Source organism: Podarcis gaigeae, assembly GCF_964106915.1.
Source record: "Podarcis gaigeae genome assembly, chromosome: 12".
NCBI lineage: Eukaryota > Metazoa > Chordata > Lepidosauria > Squamata > Lacertidae > Podarcis > Podarcis gaigeae.
The window spans coordinates 53053664-53078708 of NC_139688.1; the positions used below are offsets into that span (position 1 = coordinate 53053664).

Below are 25045 nucleotides of genomic sequence, written 5' to 3' on the forward strand. Positions count from 1 at the left end.
ACCACAACCCCAGAGTCGACCACGACTGAACCTAATGGTCAAGGGTCCCTTTATCTTTACATATTGATAAATTTTGGGAAGAATCCTCAAATGAAGAAAGGCCAAGGAAATGTTGGGACCTCATTGTCTTGTATTAATTCATATAAAATAGACAGTGTTATTAGTGATATGAAGTTATTCCCCTTAGGTTTCCACTTATTCAGTACTGGAATGATAAAAATAACTAAGAACACAACCAAGCCAAAGTTAAATATTTGTAAATCCCACAGTTGGGAGACATGTCATTTTGATACTTGAATTTCACACACTGTACAAAATATTAGTAAATAAACACACCAATCATGTTAGTTTTCCAAGTGCAAAATACCACACAACAGGCAATCCTGGCCTACCATCCACCTTTGGATATGTCCCCATTTTCTATCATAAGAACGTCGAGAAAGCTACAAAAAGATAAAGACCATCTTATTTCTTTGCAAGAATAAACAATTTCCAAAAAAAAAAATTGCTCTCCCAAAGTGTTTCCTTTAAAAAAATAAAGTGTAATCAACATTCAAATATGGAAATGCTCTCTTTAAAACTTGTGTTGCATTTTATCATTTCACCTCTACAGCTATATCAAGTACTATTCACAAACTAATATTACTTCTATTTAAATGCACATCAGGAAAAGCCGAAGGCAGTATGATTGAATTTCTTGTCAAATACATTAGAAATGATCCATCTACATGTGTTTTATTTTGTTTCTGCCATAACTGTTTATTTTATTTATATTTTGGATTTTTAAAAATACATTTTTTGCATTTGTCTTTTACTGACATTGTTATGTTGTTGTTTTTTATAGAATGCTTACAGGTTCTACTTACAATCAAGCGGAATAGAATACAGTGGTACCTCTAGTTGTGCACATGATCTATTCCGGGGTGCCATTTGCACCCCAAAAAGTCCGCAACTAGAGCGCTGTTTCTGTGCAAGTGTGGAGCACGATAGAGTGCTTCTGCACATGTGCGAAGCACGTAGAACACTTCTGTGCATGCGTGGTGAAACCCGGAAGTATACACTTCCGGGTTTGCCGCGTTCGCAACTTGAAAATCCACAACATGAAGCGAATGCAACTAGAGGTATGACTGTAGAACAGAAGAGAGCTTAAAACCACCAAAGAAGCCCTTAATCAGGGCCTAACTTTTATTCTACCCCTGGTCATTTTTGCAGATTCTTTATCTAAATGTGATGGTAGAACAGTCACTATTTTCACCCAAAATTATTTAAAATCAGCGATGTAATTAATTGTACTGTAATCAATTATCTAAAGAAACACTGCCTACACTTTACACGTTTCTTCACTCAAGTTCTGAAAGCTCATTACACAAAAATATTTCCAACCGAGGACTCTATTGTCTTTTTGGTGTCTACTGAATACACTCCTCTTACAACAAGTGTTATAAGTAGAGACCTTTCTCTATAAATCACATTAGATTTACTGAAAATTATCTGTTGCAATAAAAGTTCCGTTTGAAATCATTTTACATTATGTTTTTCAAGTTGAAGACCGTCAAAATGTTTAGGGCCAAGCTTTTTGCATATGTGTGCAGGTTTCCCCATTCTGCCAAATTATAACTGAAATTACCGCATTTTTCGCCCTATAGAACGCACCAGCCCATAGGACTCACTTTTTTTGGGGGGGATAAAGAACCCCCCCCCAAGCCCCAAAGAGCAAAGAAGCCAGGACAGCGAGCAGGATGGATCCCACTCACTGTCCTGGCTTCGTTTTTAGCCTCGGGGCTGGGGGTCCGGGAGCGAAGGCGAGGTTGCCGCCCGCAAGCCTTGCGAGCCCGCGGGAACTCCCCCCCCCGACGCGCAAGGCTTGCGGACACTGCGCAAAGCACGGGGCGTCCTCCGGAGGGCAGACACCTGCGCAAAGCACGGGGCGTCCGCGGGAACTCCCGCCGGGCTTGCAAGGCTTGCGGATAGCTTCCTGAAGCCTGGAGAGCGAGAGGGGTCGGTGCGCACAGACGCTTCTCGCTCTCCAGGCTTCAGCGAAAGCCTGCATTCGCCCCATAGGACGCACACACATTTCCCCTTCATTTTTGAAGGGGGAAAATTGCATCCTATAGGGCGAAAAATACTGTAAAACTGTTCACTATCCATTACTCAAACAGAGTCACTTTCATTCACTAAGAATGCATTTTGCAATTTATCTGAAGAAATTTGGCCTCACTCTTAGCATATACCATGATACAGTGCTGAATACTGAAGCATAAAGATATTTTAAAATCATCTGAGGCAGGAACAAATATAGACAACTGTAGAAGTTAGCCAAAACCAAACCAAAAACAAAAATTGCAGTTGATGGCCACACTCCCTTTTCCCTGGAAAACTGGCAAATATAGGTTAAGCTGCATGGCTGATAATTATAACATACAACAAATTTTATTCTGAAATGTAAAGATTCTGAAACCTAAAGCAGAACTCTTTAATTTCCCACAGTATAATGAAGTCAGATATATGGCAGATGGCTGTATGGTGAAAACTTGGCCAAAATGAAGGAATGCCTCTGCCTGAATTTTGCTGATTCCATATGCCCACTGCAGTACTGTATCACATCCTAAGCCCCAGCCTACAAAATGGGGGAAGAGGAGCCTGAACAGTCTTCTGCTCATGGAAAATTTGGATTCAAAGCAGCTTGACTTTGCCACTTTTCTTGCTATTTTGCAACAGCATAACTCCCAAGAACTTAAGAGCCAGTGTGGCATAGTGGTTAAGAGTCTCATAATCTGGGGAACTGGGTTCGTGTCTCCGCTCCTCCACATGCAGCTGCTGGGTGACCTTGGGCCAGTCACACGTCTCTGAAGTCTCTCACCCCCACTCACCTCACAGAGTGTTTGTTGTGGGGGAGGAAGGGAAAGGAGAATGTTAGCCGCTTTGAGACTCCTGAAGGGGAGTGAAAGGTGGGATATCAAATCCAAACTCTTCTTCTTAAGAGACTCAACATTGTTTCAGTTTTGACAGAAATACAATCCTATTTTTTGAAAGATGATCCTAGCTGCTTTTGCAAGTCTGGTTTATGTGTCATGTTTTCCAACTCCTAGGCAATAGTTGCCGATATTCCCAATCCATTGAAAACCTTTCTTTGTATAAACCCAAGTAGCACTCAGACACCAAATTTCATGCTCACTGGGCATTCAGTCTGACACATATACAACATCTTACGTTTTCCTTTACAAGTGCAACACAACCTTAATATTCAAGCTGAGCTTGAGGTCTGAATGGCATTCTACCAACTGAAAAGAAAATCACCCTGGCTTTCAGAGTGATGCTCAAGATGTGTAACAATGTCAAAGTAAGCGATTAGTTAATGTTATTTACTCTGATACATTGTTCTGAATTTAAGATTACCAGAATTTTGTTCTACATTTAACTGCTCCATTACCTCTTTCTGTTGTCGTTCCAATTCTCTCATGCGTATATCTCTTGCTTCTGCTCGTGCTGCACGTTTGGCTGCAAGCCGTGCTTCTGCCTGTTAAATTGAAAGAAATTTCATTTAAAAATGAAGTAGTCAAATTGGATTCAATAATACTTTTATTAAATGTGAGCATTAAGTGACTAATGGTTAAAGATATCATTATCAAAATAATATACTTGGTGATACAGAACTGCAAACACAGTTTAAGAAATAACTTTACAACAATGAATGTAAGGTGCACCTACTAAGCAAAATGTGAATACGTGAATTCTTGTTTTCAAGATGCTTACAGTAAGATAGCAGTTTTACTAACCTCTCTAGCAATATGACCCAAAGCTTCATCTTCTGCAGAAAATCTATCTTTCACAGGAGTTCTTTTCCTTCCTGATCCAGGAGTTCCCATGATTAAATATGCTCTCAGTAATTTTCTTGCAAGATTTGGTTAGATCCAAGTGCTCAGATCTGAAATAAAGTGAAATAAAGATTATAAGGATCAATGTTTAAAATACATACATATTTTCATATCCTGAAATTACTTGCCAATAAATAGTTTATTCTGCTTTTTGGTAGTAATCATGGAAAAATGAGGTTGGGAGAATCACCACAATGTTTCACAATCTTATTTTCATGACAAGAATTGACTTGATTTTGTGAATGGATTGGCTGCATTCACCTTGCAATAATTAGGTTTTCTAAAATGAAGAAAAATCAAGATATCTATGTGGTGCTATAAAAAACAACAACAAGAGATATACACTTGGACAATTCTCTTCTTCACTAGCAGACACTCAGTATTTTACTTATCCAGCCCAATGCCATTTCTCTGCCTGACCCAATTCCTCCTCCATAAATATTTTCTTAATTTTTGAACTTATTAATCACAATTTTCTGCCTTTTTTGCTTCAATGTCTGAGACTGACTAAACGTTGTCACATTTAAACTGTCCTAAATCACACTGAATTCAATTTTTATTTCAGGTCTGCAAGCCTAATACCAGAATGTACGTGAGATCTAACAACTAACATTTGCCATGTTCCAAAGCAAACAAATGGCAACATAGAAATTTCTTTGAAACAATTGTGTTCTAGGACCAACATCTATATGTTGTGCTCAGATAATGAGGCACTGTTCAATGTTTAACATTACCATTGCTTTTTAAATAAGCTGTAGCAGAAATTAAATACAGTAAAGCTTAACAATATTCTGTACTATAATGATCTAGAGTTCATTGGGAAAACAACAAAACTAAAAATGTTTTGTTTTGGAAGCACACCTACTGATACAAGGGGGCATATCTACTGATGGAAGAAAAGCATTACTAGTCTTAACATCTGAACCAATACTTCCAATATATGACACATACAGGGCAGTATCCCATCTATCGCCATGTTCTTCCATCTCTCTCATGAATACCCTGCTCCAAATGAGCACTTTTGTCCCACTGCTACCCTCTCCTGCTTAACTGCAGGAGCACATTTCTAATTTTAAAGTATTAATTAATTGATACTTATTACATTTATATACCACCATTATCTTCCAAGGATCTCAAGGTGGCTATGTGGTTCTCCTCCTTCCCATTTCATCCTCACAACAACACTGTGAGGCAGGTTAGCCTAAGAAATTGTGACTGGCCCAAAGTCATTCAGTGAACTTCACCTGAGTGGGGAACTTAGTCTCTCAAGTTCTAGTCCAACACTCTAACTATTAAACCACACTGGATTTAGGCTGTTCCCAAAAACACTTAGAAGGGAGTAAGTTACACAGAGCTTATTGAGAAATGCTTATAAAGATATTTTCAGTCAAATTTCAGAAGATATTAAAGACAGCTCCTAGTGAATTAGTCAGCAATCCTAATCCCATTTACCTGGGAATAAGCCTCATCTTCAAGGATAGACCCACATACAGTATGCTGTAGTAAACTGGGAAATTACCAGTGAATGGGTTACTGAAACCAAGCTAGCCTGGTTGAGAGACTGAAGGTGGCAAAGGCTGGTGCTACTTGAGCCACCAGTGGCAGGTTAGAGTCAAGGAACACCACTCAGAATACACACTTGCTCCTTCAAGACGAGTGCTATTCCATCCAGAACAGGCCACCTCCCTAATTCCCAGACATTAGAAACTAAAGACACACAGCTTCAGTTTCCTGGCCCTCACCCAGCCCTTCACTGCCTCTGGATACCAGTCCAGCATTTGCACACCCACTCCAGACTCAGATGGATAGAGAGACTGAGCTGGGTATTATTTGCATATTGGCTGACACTGTACTCCAGATGACATCCCCTCAATCACTTCATACAGATGTTAAATGGTATAGGAGACAATGCATTGAGGACAGGTGGTTTCCTTAGCCATGGTTGGCACACAGGACTCAGCATCATAATCATGAAACGACTGAAAAACTATTCATTCCATAATAGCATTTGACAAAGTCTGTACTTCTAGCATGCAATAACAACAACAAAAATTATTATTTATATGTCACCCATCTGATTGGGTGGCATATAAATAATAAAATATTTCTTGAAGATAAAAATCACATATCTAGGTTGCCACTTCTTCCACCTTTAATACTGCTATGACCCACAGAGTCATTACTGATGTCTTAGCTGTCTGAGATCATAACACAAATGCTATCTCATAGCACAAAACAATTGTTTTATCAACTTCTTCAGACACAAAACATCTATTATTTGTGGGAAGGGAAAGATGAGAATGAAAGTAAGATCAACAGCAGTCAAACTATGATTTGCATGAAATACCAGGACTCTGCAAGCTCATGCAAAATGTATCTTAACCCAGAGGGTTTCCAGCTTTTTTAGTCCACAGCTCCCTTAACTGACCACATTCTTTTTGCGGCACCCCTGTGGGGCTCAGGAGCCCCGTTATGTCACCCCTTGTCAGTAGAGCCGGCAGCCTCTCACCCCTGTTTGAACACCCTCCCTTGTGGAGTGTTCCCTCAACCTTCTCTCTGCTCCCCTCTCCTTGGGAATCCTCTGAGCAGCTTCAACTGCCGCCCCTGATTTCTGAGCTGCCCCCCTCTTCCCCAGAGAGGTTCCTCCTCACACTGCCCCACAGAGGCCTGGGAAACCCCCCTTGCCCAGCCCCAGAGGTACCATTCACCTGGGGAGCTTGTAGCCAGGGATGCTGCAACAAATAGCTGTGCAAGCCTTTGGGAGGCAGAGAAGCAAGAAGACATCAGAGGGAGGGAAGAAAAGAACAGTACTGCCCATGGCACCCCAGGGTACCATGGCGCACTGGTTGGAAACCACTGTCTTAACCATTCAGATACTGAGGCAAATTATGCTGTCTCAAACTAGGATTAAGCAGCAGGACATCACTACTTGCAAGGGACGGGAGTGTGTAAGCCCAAGGCTCGTTCACATCTGAACACATGGCTTCTACAAATTAGCACATAAATCAAATATATCAACTCAGTTTCATTTTTTTCCTCAACTTCAGCTTCCAAACATGCTGGCTTTGTGAAGATCTTCTAATCACCCACAGGCAGAGAGCAAAACTTCAGGATATATCACTCTCAACCTCATCTAGTACCATCTGCTCTGATGCCTGAGCCTGTGCCAACAGAATGTGTATCAAGTGCATGCAACACATTGAAGTATCTTGGTTAAGAATGTACTATAAATATACAAGACATAACTTTGCTTTTTTTTTTTTAAAGGCCCACATGGTCTTTAAAATCCACCTAGACAGGATAAAGTGATATAGTACATGCAGCTTCTCCTTCAAAGAAGCTTGGGACCAAATTATGTTACCATACAGTTACACGTAACACTAATTCAACACAGTCTTGTCCTTTGAAAAGTTTCCTCTGCCAAAGGGCCAATACTAAACCAATGTTGCATGCCACTGTAAATGCACTTTGGGCTTTAAACAGCATAACCACAATATGATTGCAATGTTAGAAACAGTTTTTAAAATAAATTACAGCAACAAGAATAGGGTTGTCCTAAAAATAAGCCTTGAGTGTCAAATGTCAGGGTAAAGAGATGCATCTTCAGCATATGACTATAACTGTCTAGTGATGGTGCTAGTCACACCTCTGCTGGAAGGGAATTCCACAACATAGGAGCTGCTACAACGAATGTCCTTTCCCAAGCTACCATGACCCATCTTTTGAAGATGGTGAAACTTCAAAAAGCCCTCTACTTATTATCTCAATACCTGAGAAGGTCTGTACAGAAGGTGGCCTTTTAGGTATCTGAGGCCTAAGTGGTTTAGGGCTGTAAACACTAATGTGGGCACCTTAAACTGGGCCCAAACTCAATGACTGATTTCTATGTAAGATCATGAGATCAGCTTCCTTTGGTCCTCCCTCAACTGTCACCTACCTGCTGACCGTTATAAAAACCAGCCTGCTTTGTTCCTTCTGCCTCTTTTCCTCACATATCATGTATTTTAGATTATAAACTGAGAGCTAGGACTGTCTTACTGGTGATCTTGTAAGTCATGCTGGAAATCTTTTTTGAATAAAGACTGGGGCACAAAATAAAAGGTAAAAGAAATAAATAGGCACTACTCAGAATAGCATCAGCCAGCAGGGAACAGTCACTCAGCTTCCAATTATTTAAAAAAAGATATATAATAATCTGGGTCCTCAGGGAAGAAAAGCCTAACTAAAAACGTTATTTACACAACAGATTTTCACAGCAGTGAGATATATCAACAAGTGAGTCAGACCACTAGTCCATCTAGTCAAGAGTGAGGAACCTTTTCCAATCAAAGAATCACATTCCATCAGAGATAACCTTTTAGGGGCTGCATGCCAGGGGTGGGCTATGCTAGAGGCAAAAGCATATGAGATTATGTGGCTCTTTTTTCTTTTATAGGCTACATTCCAGCCACACAAAAGCAGTTTCCATATCTCCACCCCAATCTCTCCATCCCACAAGCTTTATCACAATTCAAAAACACATTCCAGTCAGGCAAACACACTCAAGGAGGGCATGTAATGGGATTGGTGAGAGTTATAGGGGGGGATCCCAAGGGCCATATAGAGGTGGGCTGCATTTGGGGCCCAGCCTGAGCATCCCTATCCCCGATACAGCTCAATATTATCTGTTCTGTTTAGCAATGTCTCTCCAAATCCTGGTATTTCCCAGCCCTGGTACTTTTTAAGAGGAGATGACAGGAGCTGTACTTTGGACGTTAAGTTTGCAGTGTATACAGTCTACCACTGAACTAACAATGCTGCAAAATGATGTCTGGAAATTCAGAAAGGTTACTGAATAATAAAAAAATCTGATATTTGGCTGATTAACATTCTACGGCTTTTTAAATGTATTTCTGGGAGGATTATTGATTTGCTTTGTTATGTATTTTGTATTTTCATTTTACATTTTTCTGATGTGAACCATCCTGAGATCTTTGGATGACGTGTGGTACACAAATTTTAATTAATTAATTGATGATGATGATGATGTTGGAAAGAAAAAGGAAAAACACACAAAAAGCACTTCTGTATTGATACCAATAATATATAAATAGGCTATAAACTGGTTGTTGCCTATATCTGGTTTCACCTGCCTCCAATGTTTCCCTCTCTGCCAGAATGGATGAATGCTGAGATGTTTGTGAAACATCTAGTTTCCCTAAATAAATTAGAATGTTGATGTAACTTACATAAGGGAAAGATCAATAGATATGGAGACAGCTTTAGAGAGCAAGTATTTCCACTGCTGTAGCATTTTCATTCTTGTAACATTTATTTCCTTTCTTGGTGCAATGTAATGTGTTGTTAATAACTTTTAAACTCCTAGAAGTGGAATAGCTAAAACTTTTTGGCCTTAGGACCACACTGATGGTTGACAAACTCTCTAAAGACTGCATGTCAGTGAAGGGCATATTCAGAATGATCAATGCACACTTCCCATCCCACACTCACATACACACATTCAGAGTGCAGTAACAGACAGAGAAAAGAGCATTTCCCCCCTCCCTTTCCATCACAACACTGAACTAAGAGAGGAACTTCTCTTTCCTCCACATACCTTGTAAAGGAGTGCCTTCTCCCTCTGGTGCAGTGTCACTGCAACAAGGGCTTCGAGCTCAGAGCTCTGAAAACAGGAAGCTGAGCTCCAAAGGATTCTTGCAACAGCACAGCACCAGAAGGAGAAAAAGCTCCTTTGCAAGGCAGACTGAAGCAGAGGCACCCAATTTTTTTAAGGGCTGGCAGCCCCACTGTATACCACAGTGAAACAGGAGCAGAAAGGGGCACAGAGTTGAAGGAAGAAGGGAACAAAAGGAAAGTCCTCACGATACTTGAGAAAAGGGGACATAACTCAATGGCACTTCAGAGGGATGAGGCATAGGCCAATAAGCCTGAAAAGACAATGGGACAGAATGAATTTTATGCACCAATTTTACTAACCAGTCAAATCTTTGGTTAGTTACAAATGATTACAGAATCAAGAGATATTCCTAATCCAAAGTGTTGCACCACATCTATTCTTCTACCTAACTGAACAAAGTTTGACTGGCAGATAGTTTAGCGGGGAGGGGGGGACAGAGAAGAGTGTGATAGATTCCTCATCCCCTTTTGTTATACCAATTATGAACAATATGGCTAGTTGGCAAATGAATGGAAATGAACTGAATGGCTAGAGCTCCAGGCTGCCTTTTCATCAGGCCAAGGTCTAGGCCAGCTGCAATTCTCCCAGCCCCAAGGACACAATCTAAAGCCACTGTAGTACTTATAGTAATGGAAGGTAGTCTCTACACTATCAGAGGTCAGGTCTCTATATTCTGCTCCACCCTTCCAGCTGCAGGGCTGTAAGTTTTCATTCTAAACTTTCACTTGACCTTTTAACTTTCTCCTGCAGCATCTATGAAGGCCATTAATAATACAGCTCTAAAGCACCAACATTTCTAGCTATTGGTCTTACATGCCACTGACACAATTCAGGGGTGGCCTTAAGCTTTAACCAAGTTCTCATCTGGGTCACTGCTGTTGCACCCAGCTCTGCCCACTCTGCCTAACTTTAAAAAGGAATGCAGAAGAGGTGAGAAATAATAAGTAAGAAGTGCACAGCCAGATGAACTTTCATCCAAGTGCCAAAAGTCAGGGGTGTGAGAAGGGATTAAGTAGCCACAATGACCCAATGAGAACTAGTGAACTGGCTGCCCCAAAGCAATATTTTGTGCCATAGGAATGGAATCAGCAACTGAATTGTCTATTATAAGATAACTTGGGCATCCTTCTATGTAATAAGATGGGTTAATTGTCAAATAAGTGACAAAATAGTCACATAATACAAGTTAAAATGCCAAAACTTTAGAGTTTGGCAGAAAAGCTTAAGTTCTATGCTTCCTGATTATTAGTATTTTTTTACCATGTAACAAAAATGAACTCATATACTCTTCCTCATCTTGCATTCTGTGGTACATTAATCAGTGTTTCCCAACCTCGGGCCTCCAGCTGTTTTTGAACTACAATTCCCATCATCCCTGACCACTGGTCTTGCTAGCTAGGGATGATGGGAGTTGTAGGCCAAAAACATCTGGAGGCCCAAGGTTGGGAAACACTGCATTAAATGAATATTCTCAAAGTCTAGCCATAGTCCACCATTACAGACATTGCTTTTTATTCTATAACTTACTAAAATATTTTTAAATAACCATAGCACCAAGATTAGTTTCTTGGGCTTCTCCCTGAATCATAGGCCTGTAATAGTAGCATAGCATCCTGTTACTTTGTATACACTAACTAGAGAAAAAGTCATAATGAAAATCAAATCATTCGCTTGCAATGCTGCCAAAGATTGCTCTACAACTGGAAACTACCACAACTCCAGTCATCTTTCATGACTCACAATGAGCTGACTCAATATGCTCAGAAGTTATTGACTTTAGAACACTCTGTGACTTAAAGTGGGGAAAAATTCAGTCTCCGTGTTATCTCGTCTCATTAGATAAGAAAAATACCACCACCTATTTCAGTAAGTTTGTATTTACATCATGAATTTCATTCAAATATACAGCTGAAGTTACTGGAACTATCTATGGAATTATTCTGTACCAGACAGAAAAAATTGCTCCTGAGGAAAACTTCCCAAACAGTTTTTTTTAAAACGGAACTATAATTTATACAGACTGAGAACATATAGTAACCAGAAGAGTGATGTATTTGGTATGTATTCTGTACCATGATCCACACAACAATTCTTAAACCGCAGATAGACAAGTTTTTATAAAGGTTAACTCTTCAGTCCTACTATAAGGCTCAAGATACAGCATGGTAAGAATGATGGAAAACTGCAGTTTTTAGCAAGACAGGAATTCAATTTCCAGGATAAAAAATAGCATCTAATTAAGTTACTATGGCAGTTCACAGTGCTGAACATAATTATATGCTGGACATCTAATTCATTGGCTGTATGTGTGGTAACAAGTGCTTTTCTGCATAACCTTGAGTACCCCCAGAAAAAAGCACTGCTGGTAACCATGAAGCACTGATAAACATACCACAAATAATTCCGTTTCAAATGAATAGTTATAGCTGACTTATTTCCCCTATTATACAAAATCATATATCACTTAGCATAAAACTACCAAAGTAATATACAACTTAAGAATACAATATATCATAAAAGCAATGTACAAATAAAAGAAATAAATATTGATCAATGGAACATATAGCTGGAGTCACTCTTCAGAAAAGCCTATGTGAACAAAAAGTCCTCTTTGACCAATAGCACTAATTTTCCCAAGGAAAGGGGTACTTTATTCTTTCCCCACATAGCATAGTAATGTAGAAAAAGAAGACAACAGTAGACAGTGCCTTCCTCACACTCTTGAGGAAAATAATTTTTATCTACAGTTGCATAGCATGTAGAACACTACACTGTAGTCCAAACAGATTTATGTCAGAATAAACACAACTGAAAACATTTATTGCTCCTCCACTTTCCCCCTTCTTTAATATCAGGCCTCAATAAACAGAGGAACAAGAGAGATACGGCTATATACAATGTAAGGAGTGGGATAAACACACAATGTGAGGGCAGGAGGCACCTCTGCCCAGCTCTTTACAAGAGTTTCAGGGCACTTGAGGCCATTCTGACATCACACAAGCACACCCTTGATAGTCCCAACTCATTAATCTGAAAGAAATACTCAGTTCTCCTCTCACTGTCACTATTACAGACTGCAGCTCCCATTTCAACTATCAGCACATACATCTTACTGAAATCTTGTATTTGTAAAACATGCATGTGGACCTAGTGTATAAACTGTAGGCCCTGTGTTACAACAAAACCCATCTACTCAAAGGGTGGAAAAATCCAAGTTCCTTTCCCATCACAACAGAGTAGAACTGGGGATTAAAAACAATTGAAGAGTAATTAATCTCTGTTAAGTGATCTTGAATATACGCCCTGACAAGGTATTTAAACAATGCATAAAAGGGTAATGAACATGGATTAACTGACAAGTCCATACTTCAATATTATCGCTGTGCCAGCACACTTTCTAAAATGTTAAGAGACAGAATCAGTCCTACTGAAATCAATGTGAAACTTTAGCTGGGACTTAAGCACAACTAACCAACTCTGCATCCAACCCATTGAGATTATCGGGATTTGCCTCTGGATAACCAGTTTAAGATCGCAAAAGCGAGGAAATTTCAATTTGTAAAGCTGCGTCCACAGATTTAAAGAACTCTTACAGCGCACTCTTACGGAGTGTAATTTAGATGCTATACTCAGCAGGAGCTGGGATCTATTTTTTGCCTATGGAAGGTTGCAAATGATAAATCACTATAGCTACTTAGCACTACCCCAGCCCCGTTCTGCCCCAGCCTTCAATGGATCTAATTTGCAAGTGCAAGATGCTGAGGATCGCAGCCCTGAAGATAGCAAGACTCCTCTCAGGATCCAGAACTGGCAACCTTTAAATGATCTACAGCACAGATCCAGAAATTTCATTCATCGCGATGGAGGGGGAAGCCCCTCCCTTGCCTGCAAGGCCATGGAAAGCGGAGGCTGTACCATCTAAAAGGGACACCCAGGTTCATCTAGTCCAACCCCCTGCCATGCAGCAACCTTTCGCCCAGGGTGGGGCTCGAACCTGCCACAATAAGATTAAGAGTCTCATCCTGTGCTTCTCAAACCTGGGTCGCTGCCTGTTGTTGGACCACAACTCCCATCATCCCAGCGGTCAGGGGCGATGCGAACTGTAGTCCGACCCCCGCCAGCCGACCCACGGTTGAGAAGCACTGGGTGAGTCTCTTAGTTCGGGTTCGAGGCCCACGTTGGGCGAAAGCTTCCTGCGTGAAAAGGGGGTCGGACTACATGACCCCGGGTGTCCCTTTCCAACCGGAGCCTCGCCCCGTCAGGAACGCCGGGAGTTCCTCGCGCGGCGGCCAGCCTTCTTCCCTTCCCCGCCCCGCCGCCTTCCGGCATGCCCAGGGCCACCGTCGGGATCCCCACCCATCCCCTCAGGCAACGGAGCCCGCCCGCCCGGCCGCCCCACAGCTCCGGGGTTCCCTCACCAGAAGCCGCCTCCGTCCGGAAGGGTCAGCAGCGAGGGCGACGACGGGGCCGCTAAGCCAAGCCAAGCCGGCAAGGGCGGGGCAGCCGAGAAGGGCCCGCAGCTACCGAAAGCGGAGAGGCGCGGGAGGGACGGGAGCTCAGCCTGAGGGAGCCCTCGGGCGCGCGACGCCGACTCGGGACGGCGGTTGGGCTCCTTCGCCTCGCGCCGGCGGTTGGGTTCGAACGGCCCTCAGGATTCCGAGGAGGGCGCGAGCGGCCGCTCTCTTAAGCCCCGCCCCCTCGCGGCTGCTGCTTCTTCTTCTTCTTCTCCTTCTTCCTATTGGTTTGGGGTTTTTTTTTTGTTACGGCCGCCGTCGCCGCGCGCTCCAAGTGTCACCGCCGGCGACCCGACAGCTCGGGCAGCTGCGAGCGCCGAGGGCTTTCGCCACACATAGGCGGCGACGCGCATGCGTTACTTCCTGAGCAGACCAGGAGGAGGAGGAGGAGGAGTCTCAGGAGGCAAGCGCATGCGCACGAGTGGCGGCGGCGAGAGGCGTGGTTTGCTGCTGCTTTTTGCCGGAGATTGATTGCGGCTCCGCGGGAGGGAGTCAAGGTCTCGGCTGCCCGCTGGGTTAGCGGGGCCGCTGAAGGCGTCACACGCAGCAGCTGACACACATATCACCATCATTATTATTCTTACTTTATTTACATGTATTTATCCCCCGTCCTGGTGGGGAATCAGGGCGGCTTACAGATAAAAAAAGAACAGCTAAAAACATGGGTGGGATCATTAAAAAAAGAATTAAACATTTATAGATGTGTGTGTGTGTGTGGCTTTAATTCTATTGAAACCCAGCCAGATGGGTGGGGTATAAATAGTCATAATATTATAATAATATTATTTATTATAATAATAAAATTATTACACACAAACATATACTGTATATATATGTGTGTGTGTGTGTACATATATATGTAGACAAGTGAATATAAGTAAATAAAAGTATATAAGTAAATAAAAGCTAGTATATATGATCATAGATATATATACATAATATCTAGTAAACCATACCTGCAATCACAATAAAATCAGCTTTGCCAACCATGTTAGAGGAAAAAAAGCGTAATTAGGATATGGGAAAATACAAAAACTTAGTAGAAATCAAAACACCAAGGTGGTTATCCCCAATAGAAGCTGAGACAAGGAAAAAGATCACTATGAGGGATAACGGGTATTTATAATGAAGTGTTAGACTTCTCAGAAGGAGAACCAAAATTGGGGGGGGGGGGAATTGAAGAGATTAAAGAATATGTGTCGGACTGGCTAAATTATCAAATCAATTCAAAATTTAAGGTATACTAGAATTTGGGATTTGCAGAAAATCCATCAGAATTCAAAAAAGGAATATTAAATAATTATTAGCATTTAAGCCAGGGGTGGGGAATTCAGACTCCAGGGCCAAGCGCAGCGCTTGAAGCACCTTTGTCGGTCCTGCACTGCTCTCCAAGCACACCTCTCCCCAGACCATGTTTTTCCGTGGCCCCCTTCTTGTACCCTCTGTGAATGTTTTGCCTGCCTGGAACAGAGTACTAAGCAACCACACAAATGTAACATTTAAATATGTTGGTTATGTCATTGTCATTAGAGCCAGTGTCAGATCACCCAAGGTGAGAGATAGAACCAGAGTGGGGAAAGGTATAATAAGCAGTGCTTTTTTCTGGGGGTACACATACCCCTAAACATTTTGTGAATCTTTGTACTTTTGTTCATTTACTGTATTTATTTTTCCCAATCTGAACTATAAAGTGGTGATTTTGTTGAGTCAAACTGAGAGTACAGTGGTACCTTGGGTTATATACGCTTCAGGTTACAGACTCTGCTAACCCAGAAATAGTACCTTGGGTTAAGAACTTTGCTTCAGGATGAGAACAGAAATCATGCAGCAGTGGCGCAGGAAGCCCCATTAGCTAAAGTGGTGCTTCAGGTTAAGAACAGTTTCAGGTTAAGAGCAGACCTCCAGAACAAATTAAGTTCTTAACCCGAGGTACCACTGTACCCCTAAACATTTTTTAAAGAAAAAAATGCTTTAGCCTGAGGGGAAGCTGCCAGGGGCTAAAGCGGGTGAAACAACTTATGCAACTCTTACCTTTGCACAATCACAGTCCACTCAAAAGTCAAGAGCTTTAAGCAAGGAGAGACAGTCATCACAGCTCAAGGAGACACTCCAACCACAAGGAGTTGCGTGGAATGAGGCTGGTGAGGGGAGAAGGGGTGTAGCTGAGGGAGAATTCCTAGGGTCAGATCCAGAGGCTGGGAGGAATGCATTCAGCCCCAAGCTTGAGGTTCCCCACTGTTGGTATATCTCAGAATCATTTTGGTGGAAGCGCACGGCAGTGTTTAGCACAAGGGGATGTGTATAAAAGGAAGGCCATTGGGGTCTTGGACTGGAAACCCAGCAAGCCGATTTTACAGTAAATCATTTGGATGCGCAATGTACAGTGGTACCTCGGGTTACATATGCTTCAGGTTACATATGCTTTAGGTTACAGACTAACCCAGAAATAGTACCTCAGGTTAAGAACTTTGCTTCAGGATGAGAACAAACAGTTTCAGGTTAAGAACGGACCTAGGGAATGAATTAAGTACTTAACCCGAGGTACCACTGTACCTGTTTTGTATTTTAGTATTGTTACGTATATGAAACTAATCGTCTTTTGCAAGCTGCAAGGTGGCATAAGAGCATATAAATAAATATGCTCTCACCAGCATAAACTGAGCCAATAAATGGCATCACTCAGCCAATATGCGTCTTTGCCAGAAACGTGATATTTAAAGCCGGTAGCCAGCCTGTCAGTGTGTCATCCTCACAATTTGGTGATATGATATTTCTTCCAATTCCCTGGAAGTGAATAAAGATCCAAGAACATAGGATTACCCTGTTAAACTCCAGGTGACCTGGGAAATACCAGGACAAATTGCCAAGCTGTATCATTTGCTCATCTATACCACAAGATGGAGGGAGTCAAAACAGCTGGACAGAGAAGCAGGTCTGTAAGTGTTTCTGTTTATAGAAGCTTATCTATGTTTAACAGAGTGGTCTGATTATGAAAGTATTTGGCCCAGGCATTATAACCCCTGCATCTTTCTCATTGACTTTATTTTTCTTATTTGATGGTGGTGGATGGTGTTGTGAGATGGCATTCATTACCCCCTCCTTCCTGGATCCCTTTACGCAGTGCAGTTGGTAAAATGTTTAGACCATAGCTGTCAACTTACAGATTTGAAAATAAGGGACCAGCAGCCTCAAAAATAAGGGATCAGCAGCCAAAATAAGGGATTTTGCTATTGTAAAGAGTTACATACATTGGTAGGATTGAAAGATGCTGTCAATGCGGCATGAGGTGGTTGCGGCGCCGCGGCAGCCGCTGAATCGCCGCCCTTCTGCGTCCCTCCCCATCCCCTCCTCTTCCTCCTCCCTCAGGCCGCCTCCTCAGCTGCCACCATCACTGCTGCCTCCGAGCTCGCGGGCGGCGTGGGCGAGAGTCTCTCTCCCTCCCCTCCTCTCTTGGGCGGGGAAGGGCCAATGGAACTCCTCGTGCCATGACGACGGCGCCAGCGCACACTCTTTCTCCCGGCGGAGGACCCCGAGCCGCTGCTTCCCTCCCGAGCCGGGCGAGCATGAAACCCAGGAAATTTAAGGGACATCATCAATAAGGGACAGCAGCAGGGGACAGCGCTGGGATAAGGGAGTTTCCTGCCAAATAAGGGTCAGTTGACAGCTATGGTTTAGACACAGACAACCACAGTTCGAAAGCATGCCAGTGAAAGTAGATAAATAGATACCGCTGCGGAGGAAAGGTAAATGGTGTTTCCATGCGCTCTGGCACTCGTCACAGTCCTCCGTGTTCCAGTAGTGGTTTAGTCCTGCTGGCCACATGACCTGGAAAACTGTCTGTGGACAAACGCCGGCTCCCTCAGCCTGAAAGCGAGATGAGCGCCGCAACCCCATAGTCGCCTTTGACTGGACTTAACCGTCCCGGGATCCTTTACCTTACTTTTTATATATATTGGATACTGCCTGCAACTTTCTGAAAGCAATCTGCAGAAAATTCTGCCGCCAGAATCTAGTTAGCAGGGCCTTTAATGAGTAGAGGGAAGTTGGTCACAGGAGATAACAGCAAATTTTCTTCAATGCTGGGGAATGTTCCTTGCATTTAGTCCCATAGGGAGCACAAACCATTCAAAGAAAATAGGCAGTCACTGTTTGCAAAGAGCTCTGTTTTTTAGCATCAAAGTATAATAATAATAATAATAATAATAATAATAATAATAATAATAATAATAATATAATTTATTATTTATACCCCGCCCATCTGGCTGAGTTTCCCCAGCCACTCTGGGCGGCTCCCAATCAAGTGTTAAAAACAATACACCGTTAAATATTAAAAACTTCCCTGAACAGGGCTGCCTTCAGATGTCTTTTAAAGATAGGATAGCTGCTTATTTCCTTCACATCTGAAGGGAGGGTGTTCCACAGGGTGGGCGCCACTACCGAGAAGGCCCTCTGTCTGGTTCCCTGTAACCTCACTTCTCGCAATGAGGGAACCGCCAGAAGGCCCTTGGCGCTGGATCTCAGTGTCCGGGCTGAACGATGGGGGTGGAGACGAGGCCGTTTAGGGCTTTAAAGGTCAGCACCAACACTTTGAATTGTGCTTGGAAACCAATGGGAGCCAATGCAGATCTCTCAGGACTGGTGTTATGTGGTCCCGGTGGCCACTCCCAGTCACCAGTCTAGCTGCCGCATTTGGGATTAATTGCAATTTCCGAGTCACCTTCAAAGGTAGCCCCACGTAGAGCACATTGCAGTAGTCCAAGCAGGAGATAACTAGAGCATGCACCACTCTGGCGAGACAGTCCGCAGGCAGATAGGGTCTTAGCCTGCGTACCAGATGGAGCTGGTAGAGTAGAACTATTGGCTGCCTGTTTTAATACTATAAGCTGCCTAGATATTTTTTGTTATTATGGTGCACTGTACATTTTCTTGTTTGCTAATTTTATACAATTAAAACCCTGTTTTTCAGCCAAAAAAGGCTAGGAGTGGCTTGCAGATCACTACAGGCAAGACTGTTCCTGCCCTCAGGCTTACAATTTAAAAGATGTGACACAAAAGGAAGATAGATTGGGAGGAAGGAGTGAACTCAAGTGCCAGCTCTTAGTTACAAGGTCTTCTAATGATCAGTTGGAAAGGAAACAGCTAAAAGAGAGTCAGAACCAAAATGTGGTGGCTCTGCATCCCTCCTCTTTCATAGCTGAATGGAAGGGCTGCTCATATTGTAAACATGACGGCACTTTGAGCTTCTGTTAGGCATTTCACAACCATGTTTACTTGTGGTAAAGGAAAGAGCAAGCTGCTACTTTGCTCATCATGCAATATTATCAGTGCACACTGTTTACAGCACCACTTGCTTTTCTATGGAAAGAGACTGCGATCTCACAAATCTAGAATTAATGACTCATTCGCAGTATTAAGCAAGAGGAACAGCTGCTTCACAAAACCAAAGAGCCCTTTCAAGTTTAAGTGGTTAAAGCAAGGGAATCTGCACCAAAGATTTGGTTATTTTTATGTTTCAGATATACTTCAGAGAGATGCAAAGACCAGCCCAGAAAACTTTGAGGCTTTGATTATTGCTAAGAAGGTCTCTCTTTCTTTCTGAGTTGGCTTAAAGAAGGCATGGCCAAATGTTTTGGGGCTACAATTCCCACCATCCCTGACCACTGGTCCTGTTAGCTAGGGATGATGGGAGTTGTAGTCCCAAAAAACACCTGGAGGGCCAAGTTTGGCCATGCCTGGCTTAAAGCATGAATTCTTCAAGGATGCAAAGTATGGTATCTCTGGGGACTTACAGCAAAATCACAGAGGAAATGTTTTTAGTTAAGTTTGTACCTATGTCTCCAATGAAGTAGCATGGCTTACCAAATTGTGTTTGTTCCATATTATATGTGGCACATGTTCTTTTTTAATGATACAGCAAAAATGTTCCTCAATTCAGAGCACACTGGAGGGGTGTGTGAGAGCGTGTGTGTGAGAACTAAAAGAACATTTGTTTAAGTCCCTGAGAAGCAATACACAGTAATTTAAGAATCCCTAACACAGTGTTATTGTTTTATACAGTATATTAAAGCTGTTTAGTCGAGATGTTGGTTTTTTAAAATGCTGTCTAGCCAAAACGGGAATATTGAGGCTGGGAATTTAAGCAAATTAACAAGCGTTTATTAAATCAGAGAAATGTAAAGAAAACATAAGGGTGTTTTCATTTGTTATGGTTGATTTAATTAGGTGGTACTCAACTGAGTCATACTCTGAGTAGAGACACTCAAATCAGTAGACTACCAATGAGTATGACTAATGTTGGATGATGACTAATGTTGGAAATGATCCACTGGGATTTTAATTTGCTGTAAGACACCCTTAATAATGTGTGTGCATTAGGACTGGGTAAGAACGTATAAACAAATAAACACGCACAATACAAATATATTTGGAAATCAAAATTACAATTTAAATGACTGTGTGACTGTGAAATCTTATGGGCACAATTTAAAAGTTGCAAACACATTTGGGAAATGGGAAGTACAGTTAAGAAATGCCTGTGAGGCTGTAAAGTTCGAAGTATATAGTTCAAAGTTCAAATATCAGATGGATTTCTCTACTCACTGAAGAGAGATAGGAATGTCCCTCAAATACAGAGTGCTTCACAGATGCATTGAAAGCACACCCACACAAAATAAGGTGGGTTTCCATACTAACACCTGCACAACACATTTAAAGCACATGTATTCGACCAGATAATTCTGGGAACTGTAGTTCTTGCTTTACAGTACTATAACTCCGAGCACCCTTGACAAGCTATACTTTCCAGAATTCTTTGGGGAAAGTCATGTGCTTTAAATGTATTGTGCAGATGTTACTATGGAAACACACCTTATTTTTTTTTAGACCAGGGTTTCCCAAACTCGGCCCTCCAGCTGTTTTGGGTCTACAATTCCCATCATCCCTGACCACCGGTCCTGACAGCTAGGGACGATGGGAGTTGTAGTCCAAAAAGAGCTGGAGACCCAAGTTTGGGAAACCCTGTTTTAGACGGTAAGCTCTTCAGGACAGGGACTTGTCACCACATTCTCACCTTACACAGCATACAAATGCACCACAGACCTTTGTGGTGTTATAGGTCGAGATCTAAAGAACCAGCAACTGATTCTTCAGGTCAAGACTTGAACAGCATAGATCCCATGCCACATAGCAAGCCATTTCTATAAATGACACAAGTTTTAAAAGCAATTTTAATAGGGCATGGGACTTTGCTCAAAGAAAACAAAGGAAGGAAGAGGGAACCTCACTTGGTGTGAACCCTTGTGGTGTTCCCAAAGAATCTAGATTGGATCCAATTCAAATTTGTTTTCTGTTCATACATTTACAGGCAAAATATTATTCCTGATTACATTTTACAGGGTTGGGCATCATTTATTTTTATCCTCAAGAGCAACAGTGGTTGTATCACTACTATAAGTAGTTTACAACTGCTGCTATTATTTTTGAAGGGTAAGCAAATCGTTTTATTTCCTTCTCTTCCTAAAGTATAGCTGCAGCTCTTCTCATTCTGATTTTATATAGGCAAATTGTAAGTCATTGGCTTTTTTTTGGGGGGGGGGGTTGTTTGGGATGGAATATCTACAGTGGCGCATATATTTTCAAAAAGCTGATTCATAAATGCTACGGCTATCCTGAGTCCGTCTTTCTTTCTTTCTTTCTTTCTTTCTTTCTTTCTTTCTTTCTTTCATGCAGCTTGGCTGCATTTGGCAATGGAGTGCATTCATTTTGATGGTTTTATGGAAGCTTGCTCAATGTGGCTCATGACAGGGCCGGCTCTGATGAATCCTAATTTGTTGAGATACCTGTGTCCTTTATGATCAGTAAGAATCTGGCTTCACTTTTAATGGACTTTTGAATGAAATCCTAAATCCACCTAATAGGGAACAAACCCATGGGACAAACTAAGACCAGCTTTCGAATAAACATGAATCACACTGTAAGACACACAGGCAAATAGAAACCAGCATTGATAGAAGGAAAGTTGCTTGTCTTGTTAATGAATGAGTAGTTGGGTTGTTTTTAGAAGTGCTGAGTGTGTGTAAGTATATCACAAACAAGGCTAGGCTATTTTATGCAGTCTCACAGTCAACCAACAAATTCTTTTCCCCCAGTAGCTGCTGTAACGCAATCAATGATGCTGATGCACAAACAGAAAGCACACTGCTGGCAATGAACAAAAAAGCCATGCTCTTCTATTATTCCAAACACAATGGACAGGGGAATCAATGTCAGTTGTTCTAGCAAGAATAGAAAGATCAATGGGCTAGCTTTTTTATTTTTACTCTTAATAAGTACTGAAAAGAGAATACCAATTGCAACAACTGCAGAAGTGACTTCTACACAATCCTCTCAAGAGATATTTGACCTGGATTGATTGTTGGAGCAAATTCACAGGATATTATATGTTCTGCTACATTAGTTTTGAAGGTTGTATGCTGACAGAGATGCGTGATAACCCTTTACTCTACATTTTTTGTGTTTCTGCCCTCTGTTATCTCCACTTCCTCCCTCTCCTTCTCTTCAGTCCGGCTGAACTCAAAGTGGCTTACTTCAGCGGATACATTTATAGGACTGTACTGTCAGTAGCGTAAGAGCATAATTCTAATCATGTCTTTTCAGAATTAAATCATTTTTAATTTGATGGGGTCTACTCCAGGTAATACTGGGACACGGGTGGCACTGTGGGTTAAACCACAGAGCCTAGGACTTGCCGATCAGAAGGTCGGTGGTTCGAATCCCCGCAACGGGGTGAGCTCCCATTGCTCGGTCCCTGCTCCTGCCAACCTAGCAGTGTGAAAGAACATCAAAGTGCAAGTAGATAAATAGGTACTGCTCCGGCGGGAAGGTAAACGGTGTTTCTGTGCACTGCTCTGGTTCGCCAGAAGCGGCTTAGTCATGCTGGCCACATGACCCGGAAGCTGTACGCCGGCTCCCTCGGCCAATAAAGCGAGATGAGTGCCACAACCCCAGAGTCAGCCATGACTGGACCTAACGGTCATGGGTCCCTTTACCTTTACTCCAGGTACATGGATTTACGATTCATCCTAAATTACTTATCATTGATATTCCTCCTTCCTCAATACAGCACATCATGCTGATGCTACCTGCGATGTTGGTGCATCATAAGCCATTTCATATGAACATTCAAAGGAAACTCATAAAAAAGAGAAATGGTCTCAAGGGATACGCTTGCCTCTCTCAGGCACCAATTTTCTAGTTCACCTCACCTTCTGGGCTGCGTGTTGCTGCTTGCCACTTTCGTGAGCTTCCCTGCCTTTCTCACTCTGTGAATGTTTGACATTCACTCTAATCAGACTCCCCGAAGGAAGGGTGGCGGTTTCACTTGCTCATCAGGTACAAAGCTGTGTGGACGAGATGTTGCTGGGATATATGAATCTCAAAATTATTTGGGAACAAATGGTTCGCCCACTGTGCAGAACAGGAGGGAAAGGCCCCAAAGACCAGATATTTTTGTTCCGTTAATTCCCACAATGCAGTCTGAGTCTCCTCACAGAACTCTACCCCAATGGTTGCCATTAATCTGATTTGAACTGATTTTATAATGAAATGATGTTAGAACGTTGTATCATTTACTGTTGTTAGCCTCTCTGAGCTCGGCTTTGGCTGGGGAGGCCGGGATATAAATAAATTATTATTATTATTATTATTATTATTATTATTATTATTATTATTAATTCTTGAAAAAAGAATCCTGGGAACAAAGAATCCTGTATCAAAATGCAGTTCCCAAGATGCTTTGGAAGGGAGATGTGCTGTAAATGCAAGGTGTATGTACTCCAAATGGGTGTGTGTGATTGCCTCATCATTTCCATTCAGGTAACGAAATTTTTAGAGGCTTGGGATTCTATTGTACATGTGTACAGCCTTCTTAGCATCATAGGAAAGCAAGGAGGGCTTTGCTGCGGTGACCTTGTACAGAAACCTCCAGTGCCCATTCCTTGGCTGTGCCATGATGTGAATGGGGTTCCCTTCATGATTACTGCTCTCCTTGTGGTGATATTCTCTGGTCTGCTTCAAGGTTTCTAAGACACAGTGCACACTAGTTTAGGACAGACTCTACCTTAGGATGCTACTCCTACAGCCTTGGGGGCCAGGATACTGGAGGCCCTGCTCCCGGAAGTTGTTGTATCAGAGAAAGTGTTTCCCTTGCAGAGGAAGAATGTGCTGGATAACAGAACACGGACACTTTCCTCTGTCTCAGTTCCTATCTACCCTGTCACTGGAATATTATTTGGGCTGTTTGGGGAAAGTTGCTTGCCTTAGCCTAGCAGTGGGCAGTGGTTAGCAGGACCAAGTTCTCTAAAAATCTCAACTGTGGAGGTCATCTAGTTGAGAGTTTCCAGGTGATTATTAAGCAACTTAGTTTAGGGCCAGATACTTGAACTGTCACCATCCCTGACTACTGCACAAGTTATCTGGAACTGATGGGATTCAGAGTCCAACATCTAGAGGGCCACCACTTCCACTACTGCCCTAGGGTGTAGGACATGGGCCATTTAACTTCTGGTGATGTTAGATTTACATTGCAATTCTACCTGCCGTTCTTCTTCTTTAACAATTTTATCTGTTTTTTTTTGTGTTAATAATTTTATTGTTTGGGTATGGTTATCCACCCTGGAACTATTCGCATTGAAAATCCTTTAAGTACAGCTGTAATTCTAACCCCATTTACCTAGTAGTAAGCCCAACTGAAGGGACGCGGGTGGCACTGTGGGTAAAACCTCAGTGCCTAGGACTTGCCGATCGCATGGTCGGCGGTTCGAATCCCCACGGTGGGGTGAGCTCCCGTCGTTTGGTCCCAGCTCCTGCCCACCTAGCAGTTCGAAAGCACCCCTAAGTGCAAGTAGATAAATAGGTACCGCTTTATAGCGGGAAGGTAAACGGTGTTTCCGTGTGCTGTGCTGGTGCTGGCTCACCAGAGC

General features: G+C 42.3%; 1 protein-coding gene and 1 long non-coding RNA gene across 14 annotated transcripts in view; one reads left to right on the forward strand and one right to left on the reverse strand.

Annotated features, from left to right (window-relative positions):
* The window catches only part of LRRFIP2 (LRR binding FLII interacting protein 2), a 48974-nt gene extending 34548 nt beyond the window's left edge, over positions 1 to 14426 (reverse strand). For 6 of the 13 annotated variants that reach the window (XM_083706311.1, XM_083706308.1, XM_083706306.1 and 3 more), the window contains exons 1-4: positions 13971 to 14419; positions 3777 to 3925; positions 3431 to 3517; positions 393 to 443 (exon numbers count right to left, since the gene is read on the reverse strand). In XM_083706311.1, coding sequence (XP_083562437.1) covers positions 393 to 443; positions 3431 to 3517; positions 3777 to 3866 — 228 coding nt within the window. In that variant the 5' untranslated portion in view covers positions 3867 to 3925; positions 13971 to 14419. Of the gene's footprint in view, positions 1 to 392; positions 444 to 3430; positions 3518 to 3776; positions 3926 to 13970 lie in introns of all 13 variants that reach the window. The other 7 variants (XM_083706305.1, XM_083706304.1, XM_083706302.1 and 4 more) reach the window with 4 other exon arrangements.
* A 2152-nt stretch (positions 14427 to 16578) lies between these two features.
* Positions 16579 to 23054, forward strand: LOC310828697. Its single transcript, XR_014557064.1, has 3 exons — positions 16579 to 16998; positions 19033 to 19229; positions 21795 to 23054. It is a non-coding gene; the product is annotated as an uncharacterized lncRNA (long non-coding RNA).
* Positions 23055 to 25045: the final 1991 nt, after the last annotated feature.